The sequence below is a fragment of the Eublepharis macularius genome, chromosome 4 (genome assembly GCF_028583425.1).
Source record: "Eublepharis macularius isolate TG4126 chromosome 4, MPM_Emac_v1.0, whole genome shotgun sequence".
NCBI classification, from domain to species: Eukaryota; Metazoa; Chordata; class Lepidosauria; order Squamata; family Eublepharidae; genus Eublepharis; species Eublepharis macularius.
Window position 1 is genome coordinate 11131159 of NC_072793.1, and position 26684 is coordinate 11157842.

At 43.1% G+C, this 26684-nt stretch overlaps 1 protein-coding gene across 1 annotated transcript in view; it reads right to left on the reverse strand.

The window, feature by feature from the left end:
- The window catches only part of ANKRD52 (ankyrin repeat domain 52), an 83619-nt gene that overhangs the window by 49974 nt on the left and 6961 nt on the right, over window positions 1-26684 (reverse strand). The window contains exons 3-4 of the mRNA XM_054978724.1: window positions 7647-7725; window positions 6103-6173 (exon numbers count right to left, since the gene is read on the reverse strand). Of these exons, the coding sequence (XP_054834699.1) occupies window positions 6103-6173; window positions 7647-7725 (150 nt within the window). The remainder of the gene's footprint in view (window positions 1-6102; window positions 6174-7646; window positions 7726-26684) is intronic.

A 26684-nucleotide genomic window follows, 5' to 3' on the forward strand; every position in this document is an offset into this window, starting at 1 on the left:
GGCATAAGAATGACCAGTTGACAGCTTCTTGCAATTCAGGAGGATATGGAATAGTGCAGTGGAATAATAGTTGGATAGATTCTCTGTGCAGCGAGTCTCAGTTTGGTGACATCTGGTTGCAGTTTGTGACCACAGTCCTGAGATAAGAGGTTCCTACATTCCAAAAGATGGAGAATGTTCCCTTCAGACAGGCAAAGGTGGGATGAAAACCAGGTCCGGCATAGCCGAAAGGCTACTATTAGAATGCATTTGGCCATCTCTCTCAAGACCGTGACGATGACCCTGGAGAGGCGGGCAGAGGGGAAAATATGTAAAAGAATCCTGCGTTCCACATCTTCTTAGGTGCTGCCACTGCATCCATTAGTTCATGAGCATCAACATATCGACATCTTCTGACTCCCAGATCTGAACCTTTACAGTCTCAAGAACAAACAATTAGCTGTGATGGCTTTGCAAAGTTTTTGCCAATCAAACAGCACAAATATGTTCTAACCTAGATACCAGCTGTAATACAGGCTAGGTGAAAGAAATGGTTCAAACACCATCTGGCTCATGTATGGAATACTTTGACCCAGTCACAATGATGGATGTTGATAAGATCCTGGCATCAATGAAGGTCACTACTTGTGTGCTGGATCCTTGCCCATATTAGCAGTTAGGGCCATATAATGAACCCTTGAGATCCACCAGAAATCAGTCTCTAACTCAGGGGACCTTTCCTTGACCACTCAAAGAGGTGGTTATCTGCCTGCTATTTAAAAAACTATTCCTCGACAAAAATGACAGTGCCAATTATCACTGTCGCCAATCTGACCTTTCTGGCCAGTGATTGAGAGAGCAGTAGCTGACCAACTCCAGGTCTTCTTGGATAAATCTGGTGCTTTGTACCCATTTCAGCATGGATTCAGGCCAGGCTATGGGACAGAGAGCTCTGGCGGCTTTAGTTGATGATCTCCACCCGAATGCAGACAAAGGCCATGCGTCTTTGTTGCTCCTCAATCTGCAGCATTTGATACAGTAGACTAGACCATCTTGTTGAGGTGTTTGGAAGCAGAAGTGGATATTGAGGGAAGTGCCTTGTTCTGTTCTCACAGAACAGATTCAAAGGGCTGCTGTTGGAGACCAGCTATCTCCAGAGTTGGAATCATCTTGCGGGATTCCACAGGGTGCAATCTTATCTTCCCTGTAATTCAACCTCTATGGAAAGCCTTTAGAAGAAATCGTTCGTGGCCCTGAAACTGGGATCTAGCAATATGGAGATGACAAACAGCTCTATATTTCACTATCCAAAACACCACGGGATACAATACAAATCTTGGGTTGCTGCCTAACAGCTATGGTCAAATGGCTGGAAGCAAGCAAATTGAAACTGAATGTAAACAAGACAAAAATGATGCTCACTGGGAAAGCAGAGATCTTGAAGGACATTGTATTCCCCCCAGAAGGGTAATCTGACCCGTGCAGACTCAGTTAAGAGACTAGATGTTATACTAGGTCCAACACTACTGCTAGAAAAACAAGTTAAGGCAGCTGCAAAAAATGATTTCTACAACCTCAGTCTAGCCTGGAAGATGGGTCCTTACGTAAACATGACCAATCTGGCCACCTGGATCCATGCCATGGTAAAATCAAGACTTGACTACTGTAACACACTATACATAGATCTCCCCTTTAAGGTAACTCTGAAACTCGTTGTTGTAGAACACTGCAGGTCATTTATTAGCCGGAGTTAGGAGAAGCATACATATTACTCCCATTTTGCTGTTACTCTACTGGCTGTCTATTAGTTACTGGATTTAATTCAAGATATTGCCTATCACATACAAAGTTCTTCATGGCCTTGGTCCAGCATATCGATAAGATCGCTTCTCTCTTTATGCTCTGCCATGGAAGCGTCACTCATTTGAACAGGGCCTTCTGCATGTGCCACCTTGCACATGGGGAAAAGCAACAGTTGCCTGTGCATGTGCATTCTCTGTGGTGGCTAGGGTTGCCAGGCCCCCTCAACCTCCCGGTGGGGGACAGGGGCCTGGCACTTACCTTTGGGGAGAGGAGGGTGAGCGTGCGCAGAGCACGCACGCGTGCCCCCACAGGCACAAGGACATCACTTCAGGAGTGACATCATCACGCGGCCCCCTGGGCAGGCCTATTTTCGGGCGCTGCAGAGTACTCCTGCGCTCTGCAGCACCAGAAATGGGCCGTTCTGCCGCGGATCAGGCCCGTTTTTGAGGCACTGCAGAGTGCAGGAGCGTTTCTGCACTCTGCGGCGCCTCAAAAATGGGCCCAATCTGTGCCAAAACGGGCCCATTTTGGGTGCTGTGGAGCTGCTAAAAACGGGCCCGGCTTGCCATGGATCGGGCCAGTTTTGAACACTGCAGAGCGCAGGAGCACTCCTGCGCTCCACAGCAGCTCTGATCCGGGCCAAAATGGGCCCCATCCTGGCGGCTGCAGCGCACAGAGGCACGCCGCAGAGGAGTGCACAAGGAAAGTGTGCGTCCCCCCGCTGCTCAGGTAAGTGAGGGCGGGGTGTGGGGAGTCAAAGGCTACAGTCAGAAGATACAGCTGACTTAGAATGCAAGGACAAAGAAGGGGGCTTGGAGAAAGCCTTCTTAGAATAAGTCATGGAGCGACAAATAGAGATGGGCATGAACAGCAATACGAACAAAAAAAGCCATGAACAGCCCAATCTGCTGTTCGGAACAAGCTGTTTGTGAGGTCCCATTCTAAACATACAGGTGGTCGTTGCAAGCCTCGTTTGCTGTTGTTTGTTGCTGTTCGTCAAGCCAGACAGTCTGGTACCTGCAATCAGTTCCCTTGGCAACTTAGGCAGGGATTGTCTGAACTCTATCTGAACTCCTGCTGTTGCCCTGGAAACCCCAATCGAAGCCCAATTTAGCTTGACAGGCAGGTCTTCCTTTCAAGTGTGGAGCTCCAAATTTGTTACAAGGGAGCAAAGAGCAGGGGGGAGGGGGGCTCCCAGCTCTAGCTTAGTTTACAGACAGTGGAGAGGGAGAGACAGTTGCTGTTGGCATTTTGATAGAGTGCATTGGAGCTTGAATTTTCTTTGTGTGTGGTGAGATAGGGATCTACCCCTTCAAGTCCCAGGGCTGCTGCCAGGCTCTAGGGACAAGCTATTATTTATTATTGGTACCTTTCCTGGTGCCTGCTCAGGTCAGGTTTCTGGGAGTGGTGCAGTAGGGATCTTGACCAAACTTGGATGATGATGGAGGAGAGCCTGCTGGCCCCACGAACAGCCAACCACGACGAACATGTTCATGAACAGGGCCATGTTCATGGTTGTTCATGAGTCCCTGTTCGTGGATGGCAACGAACAATGAACATCATGTTCGGGTTTCTTTTTTCTGTTCGTGCCCATCTCTAGCGACAGACAGTCTTGGTGTGAGTGACACCAGGATTGCTGTTTCTGACGGCAAGGATCAGAACAAAGGCCCATGGATTGAGCTGCAGATCTATGGCAGAAGACCAGTTACTTAATTGGTAGGAATGGCTGTTGAATGCCCAATGCATGGTCCATATGCTAAAGCTGCTCTGAGTAGAGCTTCAGATTTTAAGAGAATGAAACTAAAGTAGGGTCTGACAAGAAGAAGGTCAGAGAAAAGTTGGAAGCTCTATCTGAATATTCAGAGCTGGAGTAATCATTGTCCAACCCCCAAGGGAAGGGGGATTGTGTGGATCAATTTTGGGACTATGAGTAGGCAGGGGTAGTTGAGAAATGGGTGTTGCTGCCCACTGACGAGCTTCTATTGGAACCAAAGTGCTGGTCGAGTTTCCTGGATTGGAAATGGGGAGGCTGATGGAGGCTGAGGTATTCGGGCAGATGCTTGGTCTTGAGATGGCTGCTGAAACAGGGCTTGCGCAGAAGGGGATCCTTGGTTCTGAGGTGGTGAAGAGGGCTTATGCCATGAAGTTGAAGGCTCAGTCTCAAGACAGACTGGCGGCAGGGGTGTGCACCAAGAAAATTTCCATTTTGGTTCCAGGGGTGTGAAGAAAAATGCCATGTTCTAATTTATACAGAAGCCATCTTTTTTGAAACTTTGGTTCAGAGGCTTCCTGTCTGTACAAGCCTCTTGCTAGGAAAATTCCTTCCTCCACACTCCCCCCTTTTCTTGCTAAGAAGCCTCCCTGGGAACAAGCTCCTTTCATACTCTCAGCTCCTGGTGTCCTTGAGATAAGATAAGCCTCTTCAGCTCGTTAGCAGTTGGTCGACCCTCCATAGCCGAATTCTCCTTGTACTAATTACCAAACAATTTACACCTGCAGGACTGAGTGAGTGAGCCAAGGACTGCAGACTTGTTGCACTCCTCCCTCCACACATACGCAGTCCATTACGAAGGGTTCATGAAGATACTGATGGTCCGACTCAGTAAGCGCCCACCCAATGAGATGCTAGCTCAAAGTCTCGTTTCAATGCCCTTTGGCAAGAGTGTACTCATGTGCCATAACTCCCAGTTGTTTTCATCAAGCATAAAAATGCGTACTAGCCGTTGACAGCCACCCATTGGGACTTTCAGCTACCATCTTCTTGGGTGGGTGTACTGAGCCAATATCTTCATGATATTGGTTCAACGTCCGGAAGCTGCTTTAACAAGCCAACCCAACAAGTTCTGTGTGTATTTTCAGCTCAGTTTCTCCATTATGCACACCCCTAATTGGTGGAGTGGCCAATCAGAAACCCTGCATGGCAAAAGCCCCACTTGGTTCCACCCATTGTCTAAAAACATTTGGTGGATGCCAGGAAAAGTGTCAATGGGCAACATGTTGGGGACCCCATCCTAGAGGGTGGAGCCAACACTGAAAAATCCTTTTAAGCTTAGTGCCAGGGGTTTCTCCAAGCATAGTCCGCAAATCCTCAAATACTATTAATGTGATGCAGAGACAACAAAGAAAAAAAAGTAAAAATCTGCAGAAATTTCAGAACCTACTACCCTCCCCAAGTCCCAGATTCTGAAGAATAAATGCCAAATGAGGATATTTTCAGTGTCTACTCAGGCTTAGTACCACTTGCTTAGTCACCTGGAGACATCTGATCGGCCACTGTGGCAAACAGAATGCTAAACAATAAGTACCTTCAGCCTGAACCATCAGGGCTAGACTCCATTTCTTTAGAAAAAATTATTTCCAGGTAGCCAGGCAGGGAGGCTTTTTTTTAAAAAAAAACTCATTTCCACCCCATTTAGATCACAAATAGCTAATACAGGATCATGTAAATGCACAGGCTGGCCTGTTTGTGGATTCATTTCAGTAATACAAAGAAAAAAAATTCTGTAGCTCATCCTGACAAAATCTGCAATTTCAGTGAAATTTCCATTACAAAAATATAATGTATTCTAATAAAACAAAAAAATCAACCATTAGACACAAATTATATCTAGCATGTGAAAATGCTGTTCTGATATTGTGCCAACCATGCTGGGTTAGCTACTCTGGGACCCAGAGCAACTGTACAAAGAAATACTGAATGATACTCGGAGGATACTTTAAAGCCACTAATTCCCAAAACTGTGTACCAGAGCTGTGAAAAATAAAAATGCTAAAAGCTGCTAAGAGCCCAAACTGCCCACTACATTTGTGTATGACCTACTGTTTCAGAATAATTTCCTTCCAATCAACCTCTGACAAGGTAGGTAATTCCACCAGGTCTTCACATCAGGTAGGACTAGATCAGAATTACTCTTCTTAATTCAAAGGCTACCCTAAGTTGTCTGCATGAGCAACTGCTCTTTGCTTGCCTCCTTGCAAGCATAAAACACAAGAGGAAGACATTCTTTCTTGGACCAAAACTGAAACATGCCTCCCATTTTAATCAAACATGCCCAATCAATGGAACTTACAGAGTTATAATAAAGCTCCTGGAGCTGAGAAACATCACATACTGGCTCCACAGATGTACTGCAATGAGTATATTCAGATAACGCTTGTCATAACGTTGTTAATTCAACTGCTCAAGTTTATTAGCTTTCAGTATGACCCAAGGCAGGTACACCATGAATATGTGAAGCCTAAAGTCCACCAGGTGGGCTTGGCCTTGTCACTTTAACAGAGAGAATGCCAGTAGGTCAAAGGAAATGGATGAGTACATACCTCATTGCGAGAAGCTGCAGCACGGTGTAACGGGGTTAGCCAAAGTGTATCCTTTGCATTAACGTTAGCACCTGCCCAAAAAGAATAGGAAGTATGAACTAGATCCCACATAGCTGACAGAGTCGACCAAATGTTTTGAGAAGGACATTCAACATTTGGAGAGTTACTAATAAATCCATTCCATTTCACGGCCTTGTTAAAAATTAAAAAAAAAATAGTAGTACGCTATTTCTCCCTCGTTCCACTTATTCATTAGGATCTCCTTACCATCTCAGTGTTATTCTTTTTAGTCATGTTTTCTCTTTTGTACAAAGCAGCCACCAAGGCTGCCATTTGAATGAGGAGGTGAACTTCTGAATCTTCACCCCCCGCATGTCTTTCCCTTCCCAATTAACCCTCCCCCCCCTTGCCACAGCTGCTTTTATGCCTATTGGGAATATATACCAATGCAACACTTCAGTTACTACTCGATAGATAAGTGCACCCTGTCTGTGGAACTGAAAAGAAAAACTGATTCACGGGACTGGCTCTTCAGTACAGAGCAGCAGCCTTCAACAGTCTTCCCAGCACACTACTGTAGTAGCAACATGCCAGGCAGGAGCTTTGCCTGAGCATCATTTTGGAAAGAAGGAGGAGGGTTTGCCCTCCCATAGCAAATATGCTACTCACCGTGCCAGCTGTCACTCATTTTTTAAAATGAAAAAATAAAAATTGATTAGGTGTAGACAGAACAGTCTGCAAAAACTAAAACTCAGTTAAAAATTATTAAGCCCTATCTTCTGCCATTGTCATTAATTTGGGAAAGTTTAGCGCACGCACAGTGAGAACCATCTGCTCTGGCTTCACTGTCCAGAAACCTGACTCTGCTTTGCATCCCACACAGAAAGAGTTACAGCAGAGAGAACTGTCAGCTTTAAAATAGCCTCACCAAATGCAATCAGAACGTTTCCATAAATCTTTGCCGGTCCAGGATCATGACTAGCAATAATAACATTACTAGCAGGAATCTCCTAACTATAGCATTCTTGATTGCAACCATTCCAATCACAGATTAGAACTCTTCTTTTTAAATGATTTCAAAGAGAAGATGAGGTATGGGGACTTTGCAGAGGATAATGCCAAGGAAGGATTTGAGTTCAGATCTACCAGATTTAAATCCAGCGCTCTAAAGCTACAGGGGCTACACACTCATGTCCAACATATAATCCTTTTTCTCATCTCCAGCTCCCACAACAATTTGGCTCTCTTTATAACAAGCCTGAGCCAGACAGCCACCAGCTCCTTTAGGAAAGGATGTACAGACTCTGCAGGGCGTGACGCGCTGCAAATGCGCTTCCTGAGCTGGGCTAGCCACGGCCCAGTCGCAGTCTCCCCTCCGTTCCCCGAGTCCCAGGCTGCAGGGGCCGGCCATTTTCCCAATAGATTCTTTTCTTCATTATGGAGAAGATTTGCCCTATAAAGCCCTTTCTTAATATGAAGGTCTTGTGCTTTCAAAACATACGAGACCATTGGCCTGTTAAAGTGTGCACATCTATACTTCTTACCTGATAGTATTAGGAGTTCAACAATTGGAGATTCTCCCAAGAATGCAGCTGCATGCAAAGGGGTTCGTCTCTCTTGGTCCTGATTCGAAACAAAATGATACTGCCATTAGAAGATGACCAAACAGAATATAGTATCCATGTCCTTCACTGACTAGGTCCTCTCTCCCCTACAAAAACACTACGTTGTTATGCTTAGATCTGCTACAAAAACTTTGCACTCATCTGCCTAAGAATTTATTGTAGCTCACAGCTTGTCAAAAATGCACCCAGAAACAATGGGACTTTTAACGCTAGTGGGCTGTCACTGTCAACCTCCAAATTATTTTGCCTCATAGCGGAAATATTTGCTTTGAGAAGCAGTTTGTCACATTTACCTTTTTGCAGGGTGGGTAAAAATCAACATTTCTGTAATTTAAAAAAATATTTTATTTAAATCAAAAGTCTGCTTTTCTTTGCAAAATAAAACGGAGGGGAAAACTTTGTCCTTCACCTTCAGTCCCTTGGGAGTTTCTCTAAAGAACAATTTTCCTCCGCACCACAGAAAGACATTGAATTTGGTCTACAAGACGCTCTCACGTGGAAAGATAAGCATAAGGCACAGGCTGGGCCTCCAAGTAAATTGAATATATTAGGCCCCACATTCCTCTGGAACATATTAAGAGTTCTTTTGTAGATGTGGAAGGGGTTATTTGGCAGATGAGTACATATGGAAAGGATTCTCTGTAAATACAAAGTTTGAATATCATTAATGGGATAAAGTAATCATCCCTTTATTTAAAAAAAGCACATGCATATACAAAAACCTAGCCGCAAATAGTTTTACCTACTATGCTGTTACCAATGCCAGTCAGAATCAGATAATAGGAAGAGCAAGGGAAGGAAAAGCACAGAGATAGGTGAACTCAGGCAACACATTATAATGATGATGGTCTAGTGTAGTAGTAATTCAGATGCCATCCATTTTGTACCAGAACTACAGGACCCTCTTCAGAGGACAAGGAAGTGAATTAAACAAACACACTTGCTTGTAGTGCTAACTCAAATGCCCAGACACTTACTGCATAGATGCTGCAAGTCAGCATCTAAATCAATTTCAATCCCGCATGGACTCTCAAACTAGACAAGCCCTTAGTACTAGTTGCAAAAAAAATAATAATAATAGAATTTCCCACCCAATGCATTTCAGTTCAAATGCTAAAGAAGTACTTTCTGTAACAATCGACTCAAGGCTACTCTAATCTACGCCTACAATACCATAGATTCTAGTCCGATGTTTCACAAAGATTCAGGGTCAGGTTGTAAAAAACTCCAAAACTTGTAGGTTTCAACCTTTCCTGACCCATCAATGTGCAAGCATGTGACAGAAAATCAAACGAAATCACATTCATGGTACAGGAGGAGGAGGAGGCAGAGTTAATGATCTCATTGGTGGAAGGGGCTCTGGATTACAGGCATCACACAGCATTGGTGGGTTGATAAGGAACAGGAATTGAGCAAAGCTGTACCATATGGAGGAAGAGAGAAAAGCCAAAGGAGAGCTTTCATAAGGTCTCTGAACTGTTTGTACTAAAAAAGAATCCTTTTCACCAGTTAGCAACCTCACCTCGCCGCTCTGCTGCTACACAGTGTGTTTGTTGTGTGTATAAAGTGAGGCAGGAAGCACAGCACCCTCGCGTTCTGTGAGTGCACACCAACAGCAGCCAGGCCCTTCCAAAAAGCAGCAAAAGCTCTACAACTCAGCAGGTGGGCTATGTGAGCGACCTGACGACTGCAACACACGAAGACCAGCGATCCGCAGCATGGATGGACACTTTGTTCAGCAAATGACGACCATTCTGAAAATATGCAAAGAGCCTCACGTCTAGTGCTAATTTACGTATTTCAGTTACAAATATTATCTACAACAAAATTCCTCAACATAGAACATGTAGGCACTGGATATATTCTATTTTTGTAAGGCTCTTGACCTAAAAGGGTCTGCCCAAAATATTTCGAGAATCACAATTCTCTTCATCAGATGCATCTGACGAAGAGAACTGCGATTCTCGAAAGCTTATGCTACAATAAAGTTGGTTAGTCTTAAAGGTGCTACTGGACTCTTTTCGATTTTGCTACTACAGCCTTAACACGGCTAACTCCTCTGCATCTATGCCCAAAATATGAGAGCGCTGGATCCTACAGCTGTATGGGCAAAAGGAGTTCATACCACAGAATCGTTCATGCCTCCCCACCCACCCCCAGTTCACATGGAAGCTGAAAACTTGCTGCTGAGTGTTAGGGGACCCTTATTTACAAAGTGCCACATAGCGTGGGAGGCTGAAGAGGGAGAATCAGGCATAATATTCTATGGGCAAAGACATGTGGCACCTAGAAGGCTGGGTAGGGGTAGGTGTGAAAGATCTTGATGGTCAAGCTCCGCCTGTTCCCTTAACTATAGAATCCAACTTCCATCCACCCTTTTTGCTTCAATTTTCTTTTCTCTCTCCGTCCACTCAGGTGGTGCCCCCCCCTTCAATGTTTCTTGCCCTTCCTGCCTACCTGCTCCTTCTTCCCACTAACTCATGTGAAGTTTCAAACTAACGCAGTAGCCATTTCAGATTACGTAGGCAATTCACAACGGCTGTCTAGATCTCATGAAGTACTCTTGTGATATATGAGCATTTTAGTCCAACTTAATTAATGTAAGATTTTCCTGCAAAGCTAGTTGCTCCTCAATGTTTGCAGAAATGCCTCCCCTTTCTGTACTTGGCCCCGTTATGAGGATTTTTTAAATCCACACTCTGGAGCCACGTTCAAATGAGATATATAGACAAAGGCCTGTGGGGAAGCCTCCAGGAAAACTACAAATCTGCCCATCTTTCTCCCTGATTTCCTCCAAGGCCTGAAATGAAAAATTCAAAACTTTGGGAAAATGGGGGAGGGAGGAATCTTACGTAATTTCTCTTACAAAATGGCATGTAAAAAGCTCGTTTAAAAACAGCTTTTAAAAAAATTATTACATGGTCAGTTTACACTGCTACAAGTATCTAAAAAATCCAAGACTCAAAAATGTAACATTAGATAAATGCACTGCTGCTGCATTTGACTGAATTACTGAACAAGTTGAATTCTTGGGATCAGATATTAATATTTGAAAATAACACACACACCCCATCACCACCCAAACAAACACGTAAAAGAGAAGAGGAAGCTTCTTTCAAACTTGTACAAATCTTCCCTTTCTTTCTTTCATTCATCCATTCATTCGATTTTTAGCCCGCTCTCCCTGCAAGCGGGCTCAGGATGGCTTACAGTAATATAAATAGTACAAAAATAAACCATTTAAATACATTTAAAAACCAGAACAGCAATACAAATATAATCAGAGTCTCAAGACGGCAGCCCCCTCCTTTCTTCCCAACCACAATATAACCAAGAGGGGAGTGGGGGGCACAGTTGATATCCTCATAGTGACTTTGCACATTTTCTGAAGTCTATGAATACAAATTCAGGATAAAAAGCCGTGGATCTTTCCACACACTGATCCTGTTCAGAGAAATAAAAGTAGAGCTGAGCTTTCATTTTAAAAGGCTATTTTTTACAGGATGGAGCAGCCTATAAACCTAATAAAAAGGATAGCTAATTCTGACTGTGCTGTTGCTATGACAGTCATTGTGTATGGTGAGGGAATAATGAACTCTGTATAATATACAACTGAATTTCCATATGTACTGCTAGTTCTTAATTATGTTAAAAGTTCTGTTTTTCCATGAGAATGCTAAACTCTAAATATAGTTCCCAAGCAAAGATAATAAAATATTTTTGTTTACCAAAATGTTGATATTTTCTATTTTAAACATTTGCTTTCCATCTTCCCTACTGGCAAGAACTAAAGTCTACTTGCGTATTATTAGGTTAAGCGGCTTTCCATTCTATCCCCTACACTTAGTATAATTTGCAATTTCCTTTCATAAAGCAAAGGCATACCTGTAAACGTCATATATACCAAATAGTATATCTCATGCTAAATGATACATATTTCATGTTATTAAAGTACATTTGTTTGATTTTTTTTAAAAAATCAATATAAAACACCACCACCAGCTAACACATATCCATAATAACATAATACTACATAATACACAATCCACTGGTCTTATATCACTGAAGAATTCATAATCAATTGCAGTAAGTTAAGGTTTCTTCTTTTTAACATTCTCATAGAATCATAGAGTTGGAAGGGGCCATACAGAACATCTAGTCCAACCCCCTCCCCAATGCAGGATCAGCCTAAAGCATCTCTGACAAGTATTCATCCAGCCTCTTCTTGAAAACTGCCAGTGAGGGGGAGCTCACCACCTCCCTAGGCAGCTGATTCCACTTTTGAACTACTCTGACCCTGAAAAAGTTTTTCCTAATATCCAGCCGGTACCTTTGTGCATGTAATTTAAGCCCATCGCTTCGGGTCCTCTGCTGCCAACTGGAACAGCTCCCTGCCCTCCTCCAAATGACAGCCTTTCAAATATTTAAAGAGAGCAATCATATCCCCCCTCAATCTCCTCTTCTCCAAACTGAACATTCCCAAGGCCCTCAGCATTTCCTCGTAGGGCTCAGTCTCCAGACCCCTGATCATCCTTTTCACTCTCCTCTGCACCCTCTCAATTTTGTCCACATCCTTTTTGAAGTGAGGCCTCCAGAACTGCACACAATACTCCAGGTGAGGCCTAACCAAGGCAGTACAGAGAGGGGCTATGACCTCCTGCAATTTCGACGCTATGGCCCCTTTGATACAACCCAAGATTGAATTAGCCTTTTTTGCCACCGCATCACACTGACTGCTCATATTTAGTTTACAGTCCACTCTTACCCCAAGATCCCTTTCACATATACTACTGCCCAGAAGTGTATCCCCCATCCAGTATTTGTGCTTCCCATTTTTGTGGCCCAGATGTAATATTGTGCACTTGTCTTTGTTGAATTGCATCCTATTCACAGCTGCCCACTTCTCCAGAGTATTCAGGTCTTGATGAATTTTAATTCTATCTTCTTGGGTGTTTGCTACTCCTCCCAATTTGGTATCATCAGCAAATTTAGTGAGCAGCCCTTCCACTCCTTCATCCAGATCACTGATAAAAAATATTAAAAAGTACCGGGCCCAAAACCAAGCCCTGTGGCACCCCACTGGACACCTCCCTCCAATCTGATGAAACGCCATTGACCACCACTCTTTGGTGCGGTGCTCTAACCAGTTCCCTATCCACCGGACTGTCCTATAGTCTACTCCACAGTCTTCCAGTTTGCCCATCAGAATGTCATGGGGGACCTTATCAAAAGCTTTACTGAAATCCAGATAAATCACGTCAACAGAATTCCCCCGGTCTAGTAAGCTGGTCACTCGATCAAAGAAGGAAACCAGGTTGGTCTGGCAAGATCTGTTAGGAACAAAACCATGCTGACTTCCCCGGATCACTGAGCAGTCCTTCAGATTCTTACAGATTGATCCCTTTAAAATCTGTTCTAATATCTTCCGAGCAACAGACATCAGACTGACTGGCCTGTAGTTTCCTGGGTCATCCTTCTTCCATTTCTTAAAGATTGGGATAACATTCGCTCTTCTCCAATCTTGTGGCACATCCCCAGTCCTCCAGGAGGCCTTGAAGATGATGGACAGGGGTTCTGTAAGTTCTCTAGAAAGTTCTTTCAGCACTCTTGGGTGCATCCCATCCAGCCCAGGGGATTTGTATTCATCCAGGGCAGCCAGATGCCTCTCCACTACCTCTCTGTCAATGTCAATTAGCCACTCAGGTGTCCTGCCACATTTTCTACTATCTCTAGATGTGCCTGAGTTCTTCAGGGAGAAAACAGAGGCAAAAAAGTCATTAAGCCTGTCTGCTTTTTCTCTGTCCTGCATCAGACCTTCTCCATCTACTCCCAACAGCGGTCCAATTGCCTCTTTTACCTTGCGTTTGCTTCTCACATATCTGTAGAAGTTTTTCTTATTGTAGCGAGCCCTCCTGGCCAGACCCAGCTCGTACTGAGCTTTGGCCTCTCTGATGGCTGATCTGCAGTACCTAGTAACCCTCATCTACCCCTCTTTAGAAGTCTGTCCTTCTCTCCATTTCCTGAACATTTCCTTTTTTCCCTTAGCTTATTCTGGAGCATTCTGTTCATCCACATCGGTTTCTTGGAGCCCTTACCATGTTTCCATCTTGCTGGGACAGCGAGGGCTTGAGCTTGCAAAAGCTCGTGTTTGAGAATGGCCCACCCTTCACTCGCTCCTTTCCCTTCCAGCACACTCCCCCACGGAATGACTCTCATCAAGCCTCTGAGTTCATCAAAGTTGGCCCTATGAAAATCTAACCTTCAAGTTTGGCTACGAACTTCCTTGGCCCCCCACAGCAACTGGAATTCAAGGAGGACATGGTCATTTCCCCCTAAGGTCCCCACCACCACCACCTCATCTACCAATCCTTCCCTGTTGGTTAATATCAAGTCTAGTATGGCCGAGCCCCTTCTATCTTCCTCCACCTTTTGAAAAAGGAAGTTATCGGCCAGGCAGGTCAGGAAATTGCATGATTCATGACGCTTTCCTGAGCCTGTCTCCCAGCACACATCGGGGAAGTTGAAGTCACCCATAATTACAAGGTTCTGATGTCTGGAATCTTTGAATCTGTTCAAAGAGGGCAGCATCCGTTTCTTCTCGCTGGTCAGGTGGTCTGTAGCAGACTCCAATAATAATACCCTTTGTCCTTCCTCCTCTTATTTCTACCCATATGCTTTCCACTGGGCTGTCCACCCCATTCTCCATAACTTCTTGACAGTCAAGCCTTCTCCTCACATACAATGCCACTCCACCTCCTCTTCTACCCTTCCGGTTTTTCTTGAACAACTCATACCCATCCACTAGCACATTCCAGTCATGGGAATCATCCCACCAAGTCTCAGTAATTCCTACTATATCGTAGCCCTCTGTTTGCAATAGAAGCTCAAGCTCTTCTTTCTTATTGCCCATACTTTGGGCATTGGTATATAGACACTTGTAGCCCTGTACCTTTGTTTGACCTGTCCTACCCAGGTGGGTCCCCACTGTTTTCACTTCGTCATTGAAATCACCATGTCGATCATCCCCTTCCCCTTGCGGCATCAGTTTAAAACTCTCCTGATGAAGTTCTCCAGGTTCGTTCCAAACATTTTCTTTCCTGCCCTTGAGAGGTATGGCCCATCATGTGCTAGAAGGCCTTCTCTAAGAAAACCTGTCCCATGGTCCCAGAACCCAAAGTGCTGCTGCCGGCACCATCATCTCAGCCAACGATTTACCTCAAGTATGGTCTGCTCCCTGCGCATTCCTCTTCCTGTGACTGGAAGGATAGGAGAGAATGCCACCTGAACCCTCAATGTTTTCAACTGCCTTCCAAGAGCTTCATAATCCTCTTTAATTCTTGCGACAGTATTCGCAGCCGCGTCATTCGTTCCCACATGAATCAGCACAAACGGGTACTTATCAGCAGGCTTAATGAGTTTCGGCAGTTGGTTGGTAATATCCTGAATTCTGGCCCCCGGCAAGCAACACATCTCTCGGAATAGGGGATCTGGCCCAGAGACATGGCGTTCCATACCCCTGAGCAGAGAGTCCCCGACGACTACCACCTTCCGTTTTTTCCCACTTCCGTGTGGCCCCATGTCCTCTGCACTCCCTCTTCCAGGTCTTTGCAGTTCTTCTTCCACTCTCATCTCCGTCACCATCTCTAGCACTTCAAAACGATTCTTGAGCTCAAGTGGACCAGAGCATCTTCTTCGTTGACGTCTTCAGGATTGTACCATAGATCTGAGAGGAGGCTCAGAAGGGAGATGGACTCTTTCTTCTTCTCCTTGACTTTCCTCTTCTTGGCTGTGCAGAGCCCCCAGGCTCTTGTCAATAAAATCCTCCCCTTCCTTGATCTCCTGAAGGGTGGTGATCCTCTCCTCCAGGTTCTGAAATTTTTCTTCCAAAAGTCTGACCAGCTTACACTTCTGGCAAGTGAACTCCATCTTCTCTTCTGGGAGGAAGACAAACACGGCACACTCCATGCAGGTGACTGAGAAGGGGGCTTCAGTAGACATGATTGCCTTCCAAATATATACCCAGAGTACTCTCAGTGGAGTTTTGGGTCCCCCAGGCTAAGAGCCACAGGCCAAGAGCCCTTTAGCCCTCTGGTGAGGAGGAGCCTTTTATTTCAAAAAGGTCACTTCCTGCCTAGCCCAGCAGGGCCCCAGGACAGTAGGGGCAGGGCTTGTAACCAAGAGCAACAGCAACCAGCAGCAAGCAACAGCAATTCACTCAACCCCCAACAGCCCCACACAGAACTTAACGAGAACCACTCTCTAGCAAGCTACACAGAACTCACTCACCCTCAGCTTCTCACAAAGTAGCTAGGGAAAGGCAAGAGGCAGAAAGACAAAAACCCCTTACCTTCTAGCAACAGCTCTCCACCATGTGCTCTTGCCTCAGCCCAGGTGCTTCTCTTCTGACTTGGTTTTACTTTATTAAGTAATTAGCTTGATACCCATGCTTCTCTATGGTATTTAACTACTTTAAATCCAGTTATAATCAGAGCTCATTTTGAGGGGGAACGCGCAGTTCCAGCAGTTCCCCAAAGAGGTAACATGTCAGGTGGTCCCACCCACCTGACTCTCGGCCAGGTTGGGCCCGTTTCAGCCTGGATTGGGGACAAAATGGCCCGGATTGGGCCTCTGACGGGTGGTGGATCACTCTCCCACTCAGCAGCGGCCCCGATCCTGACCATTTTCAGCCCCTTTTTGCCATTTTGGGCCCAATTTCAGCCCTGAATAGCCAGGACTGGGTCCAAAACAGCCAGGATAGGTTATGTCAGGGGGTGTGGCATATGCAAATCAGTTATGCTAATGACACACTTCCGGCGATGGCAAGGGGCGTGGCATATGCTAATGAGTTATGCTAATGAGTTCCTCCAGCTCTTTTTCTATGAAATGACCCCTGGTTATAATACTTATGGGCAGGGGTCATTTCGTAGAAAAAGAGCTGGAGGAACTCATTAGCATAACTCATTAGCATATGCCACACCCCTTGCCAGCACTGGAAGTGTGTCATTGGCATAACTGATTTGCATATGCCACACCCCCTGACACCACCTATCCTGGCTGTTTTGGACCCAGTCCTGGCCATTCAGGGCTGAAATTGGGCCCAAAATGGTCAGGATTGGGGTAGCTGCTGAGCGGGAAAGTGATCCACCATCCGTCAGAGGCCCGATCTGGGCCATTTCGGCCCCAACCCAGGCCGACACAGGCCCAAAATGGCTGACAGTCAGGTGGGCGGTGCCACCTGTCATATGACCTCTTTGGGGGAACTGCCGGAACTGCATTCCAGCACATTTCCCCTCGAAATGAGCCCTGCTTATGGGTATGTAACATTTTTTGGTTTGTGGGCTTGTTTGTTTTTTGAGTTGATTTTGTAGTATAATAGCATAGTACCAACTGTCTTGGGGGGGGAGGGGAGAAGAGATGTAGAATGTTGTGAGCCCAAATCAGCTCGCATATGCAAATGACCTTGAAAGGCTGGCCCAATCAGGGAAGATTGGCTGAGCTGGCAGTGGGCAGGGGCACAAGCAGGCAATAGCCTGCCAGCCCTCACACGGAAGCTGTATCCCTTTGGGAAAACGCATTTTACCCCTTTTTACCCCCTTAGAGGGCGAATTTCTTAAAATCCCTTCTTAGTGGATATTTACATCATGAAAGGAAAGTTCTCCCCGACTTCCTGTTTGGGATCCATGGAGGTCTAACGCAGCTCCACTTGCGGAGCTGACCGGACTGCCGTTTTAACCGGCCGGCGGGGTGAAAATAGCCCGCGGCCGACTGCTCTCAGGCGGGGAGCAGGCAAAGAACGCTCAAGACCCTAGGGTGAGCTAGATCTCGGACGAGGGGGGGCTCTTCACAACGAGTCTCCCCCCGATCCTTGAGGTCCCACCTTGCGACGGGTCGGCTATAATCTCTGCGGCAGTTTTGGGGCCAATTCGGCTGGCATAAGACCTACATACCCAAGCATCGATTGGGGGAAGAAGCTGAGAGGGGAACTTAAAATCGAAACAGCGATTACAACCCGAGAAAAGTGAAGAGAAGGTAAAGATCATTATCTTCTGAGACGGGACAGATTGATAAAAACAGAGAGGAAAAAAAGTAGATTTTTAAACTGCAACAGACTAGTGAAAAGGAGGGGAAGACTCGGCAGGAATCGAATTTAAAAAGAGACTAAGTTTAAAGAAGTTATTAAAGAAATGGGACTATTGTTTTGAATACCTGTGGCTTTGGAGCTGTGAGAAAAAGACACCATCGCGAGATCTGCTGTGGGAAGACGGGAGACAGGAAGTGCGTAATAACAATAGAGTGGCTGGAGAGAAGCGGCCCTTGCTGGAGGGCAGGAAGTAGGGAATCGCCATTTTTGAAAGGGGAAGGGTCGCGGCTTCAGCGGAAGAGGAAGTAGGCCATCTTGGATTACAAAATCATAGAGAAACCATAGAGAAAAGACGCCCGACATTTTGGACTCTTTAAAATTTAATTTCTATAAGAAGACCGGGACATTTAAAATAGAAAAACGTTAAATTTTACGCCACGGAGTTAAGGAAGAGAGCGGATTCGTGGGAGCGAGCTAAAGCAAGCCCCACGATGTCAAAAAAAGAGTGGCAATCGGCAATAGAAAACCTGGATAAAAACCTGGACAAAAAACTTTTAGATATGATTAAAGAACTTAAGGACACGAAATTGGAGCTGATAAAAGAGGTTAAAGAGGTTACACAGACAGTAAAATCGGAGCTGTCAGAAGTGAAAAAAGGTATGGAAACAATACGAAGTGAATTACAAGGAACGCAGCAGAGAGTTAAAACAGTAGAAGACGCGATGGAGAATTTAGCAGACACGCAACAAACAGAGATGAGATTGGTGAAGGGGAGAATGTCAGTTGCAGAAACTAAACATATGGAGAAGCAGCTACGTTTTCGTGGCTTGCCAGAAGTGGAAGGAAAGTCAGCGCAAGAACAGATGACTGAGGTGTTGGCTGAGTACCTGGGGAAGGAGGAGGAGGAAGTTGTGGCTATCCTAGATGTGGCATACCGTGTGAATTCGAGAATAGCAACCCAGAGGAAACTACCAAGAGATGTGATTGTGCAGTTTACAACACGAAATATGAAAGAGAGGATTGTGACAAAACAGTTTCAAGATCCATTGGAGATTGATGGCAAGACGATTATTATAATGAAGGAACTGCCCAGATCAGTGTTACTGGACCGGAAAAAATATAAAGTGCTAATTCAGATTTTGAAGGACATGAAAATCAGGTACAGATGGGAGTTACCGGAAGGAGTGTCCTTTGAGTTTGGAGGGGCCAAAAAACGCATCAGATCTGAGCGAGAGATGGAGCGATTTATTAAGGACAATGAAAAAGACTTACCAACAAGATTATGAGTATGGAGTGTAAAGTATTATCTTGGAATGTAAATGGACTAAACTCACCGAATAAGAGGAAAAATACTTTTCACTGGCTACTAAAACAAAAATGTGACATTGTTTGTTTGCAAGAGACCCATATCAGAAAGCAGGATGTAAAATATTTAAAATCTGGAAAATTGGGCAAAGAATATGTAGCGGCCTCCAACAAGAAAAAAAGAGGAGTGGTGTTGTACATAAAAGAGGAGCTACAGCCAAAATTTGTTATGAGAGATGTGGAAGCTAGATTTGTAGCAGTGGAATGTATTTGGAATTTAAAGAGAGTGTTGGTAGTCGGACTTTATGCACCTAACGGTGCAAAAGAAAGCTTCTTTGAGGATTTAAGGAAGCATTTAGACGATCTTGCATACGACCAGATAATTCTTGCTGGAGACTTCAATGGAGTGACAGACTTGGAACTAGACAAAAAGACTACAACGGCACAAAAGAAAAGAGGACTATTACCAAAGCTTTTTTTTGAGTTGATTCAACAAGAGACTCTTGAAGATGTATGGAGGAGAGAATATCCTAAAAGCAGACAGTTTACTTTTTATTCTGCAAGGCATTCTACATTATCAAGAATTGATATGATCTGGGCCTCAAAAGACTTAGCATTATGGACTAAGGAGGTAGAAATAATGCCTATGGTAGGCTCAGATCACAACCCAATTATGTGGAAATTTGGAAAAAAGAGAAAAAGGAAAGCATGGAGAATAAATGAGGACTTGTTACAGGAAAGAGAGAATATGGAAATACTGAGAAGAGAGACAAAGTTTTTTATACAATACAACGTGAATAAAGAAGTACCAACCAATAAAGTTTGGGATGCTTACAAGGCGGTTGTAAGGGGCATACTAATGGACTTAAATGGTAGAGCAAGAAAGAAGAAAGAGGAGAAAAGACAAGAGATTGAGGAGAAAATAAAAGCCAAAGAAATACAGCTAAAAAAGAGACCAGGGAAAAAGAAGGTATACCAGGAAATTAAAATACTTCAAGAACAGCTAACAGCAATGAGCAATAAAGAATTGGAGTGGAATCTCAAAAGACTGAATCAAAAAGCGTTTGAGGGTGCTAATAAACCTGGGAAGTACCTGGCATGGCAATTGAAGAAGAAAAGGGAAAAGAAGATAATAAATAAAATTTGCGAAGATAACAAAACGTATTTGGAGCAGGCTACCATTAGTAGAGCCTTTTATAAATTTTACGCTAAGCTGTATAATAAAAAAGAAGTAAACAAAGAATCAATAGCGTCATATTTGGAGAAAACCAAACTTCCAGAAATCTCGGAAGCTTGGAGAAATAAGTTGAATAGTGAAGTAACTGATGAGGAAATAAGTAAGGCAATACAATCTGCAAATCTAGGAAAGGCGCCAGGGCCAGATGGACTTACGGCTAAATTCTATAAGACAATGGCTAATGAACTGGCACCATTCCTAAAAGAGGTGATGAATGGGGTTTTAAGGGATCAAAGGATTCCAGAAACTTGGAGTGAAGCGAATATATCATTGATCCCAAAAGAGGGCCAAGACCTGACTAATGTGAAAAATTATAGACCTATATCGCTACTCAACAATGACTATAAAATTTTTGCGAAGATATTGGCGGAGAGATTGAAGGGGTGGCTCTCGGAAGTCATAGAGGAGGAACAAGCAGGCTTTTTGCCAGACAGACAAATAAGAGACAACTTAAGGACAGTGATCAATGCTATTGAATATTATGACAAGCGTTGTGACAAAGAGGTTGGTTTCTTCTTTGTTGACGCTGAAAAAGCGTTTGACAATTTAAACTGGGACTTTATGTTTGCCACTATGGAAAAGCTACAATTGGGAGAAAGATTCATCAGAGCAATTAAGGAAATTTATAGAGACCAGACTGCAGCAATTGTGGTGAATGATGAATTGACTAAGAAATTGACGATAAGTAAACGAACAAGACAAGGTTGCCCGTTATCTCCATTGTTGTTCATTTTAGTATTGGAGATTCTGATGATACAAATACGTCAAGATGATGAAATTCGTGGAATAAAAATAAAGGACTATTCATACAAGGTCAGAGCATTTGCGGATGACATAATGTTAATTGTAGAGGACCCATTGGAGAACATGCCAAGAGTGATAGATAAGATCAAGGAGTTTGGAGACTTGGCAGGTTTCTTCATTAACAAAAAGAAGTCAAAGATATTATGCAAAAATATGACTAAGCAGAAACAACAATTGTTAATGGAAACAACGGATTGTGAAGTAACAAGTAAAGTGAAATATTTGGGAGTCGAATTAACTGCAAAGAACATAGATCTATTCAAAAACAATTATGAAAAACTATGGACTCAGATAGAGAGAGACTTGATTAAATGGAATAGATTGAATTTGTCATGGTTGGGCAGGATTGCAGCAGTTAAGATGAATGTGTTACCAAGAGTAATGTTTTTGCTACAGACAATACCAATCATCAGAGACTCCAAACAATTTGAAAAATGGCAGAGGAAAATATCAGATTTTGTTTGGGCAGGCAAGAAGCCTCGAGTGAAAGTGAAAGTTTTACAAGATGCAAAGGAAAGAGGCGGAATGCAACTGCCCAATCTGAGACTTTATCATGATGTAATCTGCCTAGTTTGGTTGAAAGAATGGATGACATTAAAGAACAAGAAACTATTAGCCCTAGAGGGATTTAAAAAAATATTTGGATGGCACGCATATTTATGGCATGACAAAGTAAAGGTCAACTCGATGTTCCTGCATCACTTTGTTCGGAGAAGTCTATACATAATCTGGAAGAAGTACAGAATTTATCTACAAGAAGGAACCCCTTTGTGGGTGGTTCCATATGAGGTGATAGACCCGAGAGCTGTTGATAATGAACAACAATGTTTAACGTATAAAGAAATAACTAAAACTGAAGCATCCAAACTTAGAATAAAGACACAAGAGGAACTATCACCTAACTACGATTGGTTCCAGTATAGACAGATCAGAGACTTATATAATTCGGACTCTGTAAAGGGAGGTATACGAATAGAGAATTCGGAACTAGAGCAGACCCTTCTTAAAGAAGATAAGAAAAGAATATCCAAGGTATACCAAGTACTGTTGAAGTGGTATACCGAGGATGAGATAGTTAAAACACAAATGGTGAAATGGGCTATAAACTTTAATAAAGAAATAACAATGGAGGCATGGGAATACTTGTGGAAAACTACAATGAAGACAACGACATGTATTAATATCAAAGAGAACATTTATAAAATGATCTATCGTTGGTACATGACACCAAAGAAGATTGCGCTAGGGAATTTGAATACTTCTAATAAATGCTGGAAATGTAAGAAGCATGAGGGCTCCCTCTATCATATGTGGTGGTCGTGTGAGGTAGCCAGGCAGTACTGGGGGGAAATAATAAGAGAAATGAGTGAAATTTTACAATTTCAAATTAATAAGAACCCAGAACTCCTGCTACTGAACTTGGGAATGGAGGGAATTCCAGCCCAACACAGGACGTTGATATTTTATATGACAGCAGCAGCTAGACTTTTGTATGCGCAAAAATGGAAAGTACAAGAAGTGCCAACTATTGAAGATTGGACTTACAAATTGCTGTATATGGCTGAAATGGACAAGATGACAAGAAAATTGAGAGATCTGGACTCAGGGCAGTTCAACACAGACTGGGAGAAGCTGAAACAATACCTGGAGAAGAAATGGGAGGTGGGAGGAAAACTGTGGCAGTTTGAGAACTACTGAAGTATTGAAGTAGAGGGGGGAGACTTTACCGGGGGGAGAAGAGATAAATGTGAATTAATAAGCAGTCAGATTAATAGATTGACATATTTATAGATATATATAGGTTAACAAACAGAACATAGAGAAAATAATTAATTATAAGGACTAAATATAAGGAGCGATTAACTAACAATATTTTCTTTTTTTCTGACAAGTTTTGTACCAAACTGAATGTCTGAAGATATAGATGGGTCAAATTGATTGACTACGTGAGGAGAGATATATAGAACTATTATAAAAAGATAGAATGAGTAATATATATAGAGAATAAGTCAAATTGTTTGATATAAACGAATGTATGATCTATATGGTTTATGATATATAGAAATACCTGAAATTGAAAAATTGGGATAAATTGTTTATCTAAGATGGAAACAAAGGCTTACAGTTTGGGCATATAATGTTAAAAATAGTTAAGGATGTACTGCTTAGAATAATGGAGAATATATATTTGTTTTAGATAGAGGAAGCTAATAAAAGTAAGGGAAAGGGGACAAAGGGTTGGAAAGCTGTTGGAAGTCAACAAAAAGGGGGGGGAAAGGGAGGGGGTTAGAGAAAAAATTGGGGAAAATTGAATGTAAATGTGGAAATAATGGATTCTAACCCAATAAAAATTTTTCAAAAAAAAAAAAAATGAAAGGAAAGTTCTCCCCAAATTTCATGTTTCTAGGTCCAGGTGTTTGGGCTGGGTCAGTCAGGACAGGGCTGCCCATATTTTAATAAAATTTTCTTGTACCTTTTTTCCCCATCCCACAACTGTCCAATTGCCATAGTTTTGCATATTTTGTTTGATTTTTAAAAGTACTGAATATATTTTAATTCCCCCCCCCCCGTTTCAAATTTCCAGGAACACTGCAGGAGGGTTAAATACGTAACTTTTTTCCTAAAAAAAAAATAACACTGGGATTCTAAATGAAAGTCCACAATCCACCCCAACGTATATATAGAAAGTCCCCAACCGCTCATTTTTGATCAAAAGTGCTACAGCACAGGAGTGAAACGCCGAGGATCAGGATGCGATGTTAAATGAACACTGTCAACGCATCTGATGACAGATGAAAAAAGGACACAGTAATATTGTGATGCTACTGAGGAAGCATTGCGCAAACTTCGTCACTTTGTCTGCATTGACACTCAATGCCAATCTAACCTTAACAGCAAAGCAAGTGGGTCCTCAACTCATTTCTAAAGGCTATTAAGAGACAGAAAGTGCTACTTAGACCTTGAAGCATATCAACCAACATCTGGCCTTTGGGTTTAGCACCAAGTCCTTGATTTCCACTGTTCAGAGGGATGTCAGCGCTCTAAGGCCAATGGATAAAATGGGAAAAATACTAAAAGAGGATACAGATTAATAGCTGAAATCTGGGTTGAATAAGCAGAAATCGTTCTGCAGAGTACTGAATAAATAAAAATAAAAAATAAAACCAGAAAGAAGACTTGTACAGTGAGAAAGACAAACCATTTCATTTCTCAGCCTCAAACCAACTGAATCAGAATAATCTGAACCAGAACAGATGAGTCAATCCATTCCGAGCTAATGTGAAAATTATTTTCTCAGACGTTAGCGCCCTCCCCCCCCTCCCCGTGAACCAGAGATTTGAGGACAGCTTTTAATATTCAGCATGCAGTCCTAAGCATTCTGGCTATGCTTGTCCTACAGATCTCTAACTTCAAACCAAAAATTTATAGTTCACTATCTCATGGGGGGGGGGGGGAACCGGACTTTATGTAATTTGCTGTTCAACTAATTTCCACTCACAACTTTTTACTGCTTTAAATCATGAACCCTAAAAAGGCAGACCACATCCCAGGAGGCAAAAATATCCCAACATGTATTTAATATTCTATTGTCTGAAAACAGTGAACAACCACCATGTTTCACCTACTAGAAGGATATATAAAACAGGCAACATTTACTGGATCTTCTGATGGGGATTAAAAGATAGCTTTCAGAATGTCAGAAATATGTTCTTCAGATAGCTAAATGTAATGTGCAGTCTGGACGCAGTATTCCAAGTGACCTGCGGCCTGAATCAAACAGCTGTTTTGTCACATCTGTTTAGAATACCACTGTTAGAACTGTGCAAAACTAGCACAATGGTATTATTCGCCATCATCATCATCCACACAGTCCCTAAACAGATATATCACATAACACAGTGCCCCTCGTACAGAAGTCAGCATGACCCAGCTGGCACATGCACTGGTACATTACCGTGTGTGTGTGGGGGGGTGTTACTTAATTCAGCGTTTCAAGTAATTAGGGCCTTCTTTCCATCCATCCACTATATGACTCATCCACGATTTCCCCACTGCCTACTATCTACTCAACTCTCTCTGGTACCCACCCCACAGCACTATTTGCCTGTTACCAACTACCTGTCTCAATCCATGGGCGATTCTTCCTTGCCCCCAGGTAACAGAGAAACAGCATGAGTGACCTCTAGAATTAATTCTTGTTTTTCATTCCTTCATGAGAACAGCAACGTTCAAAAGCTTTGTTTCCCGTTCACCTTCAGAGGCATCCTAACAACGGAGATCACTTTACCCAAGAGGGATGCCTCACACATTCATTCGGCCTTCTCCAGCACATGGCTTGGTTCAACTCAGCTCGCTTCGCTTGGCTCAGTTAAGATTCCTCTGCTCTGCTGGTCCTTTTATGCTTCTGCTATGTGAATGTGGCAAACTGTTCTGAGTTGTGTATGGCAGTCTGGAGAGGGGATGGTCTGAAACAGAGGACTGGACCAGATAACCTTGTTGACCTTCTAAGCTGTATTATGAGCCAAGACTTGTAAGTGGAGATTTTGCCTCCAACTTTAAAAGACTCTGCCTTATTTAACAGAGGTTGTCCCATTAGCCCAGTAAGAATTTAACAACAACCTTACCAATTCAGGCCCTTAGGTTCTAGTAGGAACACCCCCTTTTACTTAAAGCTCCTTTTCTTCCTTCTAACACTCTTGTTCCCAACAGAAAGGAAATCACATGGCCAGCTCAACCTTTGCTTGGTGAAGTGGAAAACAATTCAGCCATCTCTCTCACAATCCATTATCACAGAATGATGCATTTTAGAGGTATTACGATCCAACCTCTTGCAACTTCAGAATTCCTAAGCAACTTTTCCAAAGACAGCCTCTCTAAGTTAATAACAACAACATTAGATTTATATACCGCCCTTCAGGATGACTTAACACCCACTCAGAGCGGTTTACAAAGTATACCATTATTATCCCCACAACAACAAATCCTGTGAGGTGGGTGGGGCTGAGAGAACTAGAAGCTGTGACTGACCCAAGTGGCTTCAAGCGGAGGAGTGGGGAATCAAACCCGGTTCTCCAGATTAGAGTCCTGCGCTCTTAACCACTACACCAAACTGGCACTACACCAAACAGTGTAATAGTATCAAATGTAGGTGTTAAGAACCCACTCTGTCGTAACCCACTCGGAACCTACTTGTGGGGAGGACGGGCTATAAACTGAAATAAATAAACAATCCAAAGCACACCTATGTTTAATACTGTTACAAGTATTTGGATTTAGAAAGTCTCCCTTTGGAAAAGATTATTAGCTGCAAACAAACCTTTTAGTAGAGAATGAAGACTGTTAATAACTTTCATAAATACCTAGTTGCATACACAAAATGTATTAACAATTTCCTGCCTCTATGGAAAATACTTCCCCGAGTATTTACACTTGGTGCTTTTTCTTGTGGATTCCTTACTAATACATCCTGCTTACATGGTCAAAAAGCTAGGAAAGTAGATTTCTCACATTCCTGTGCCTTGGTGCTACC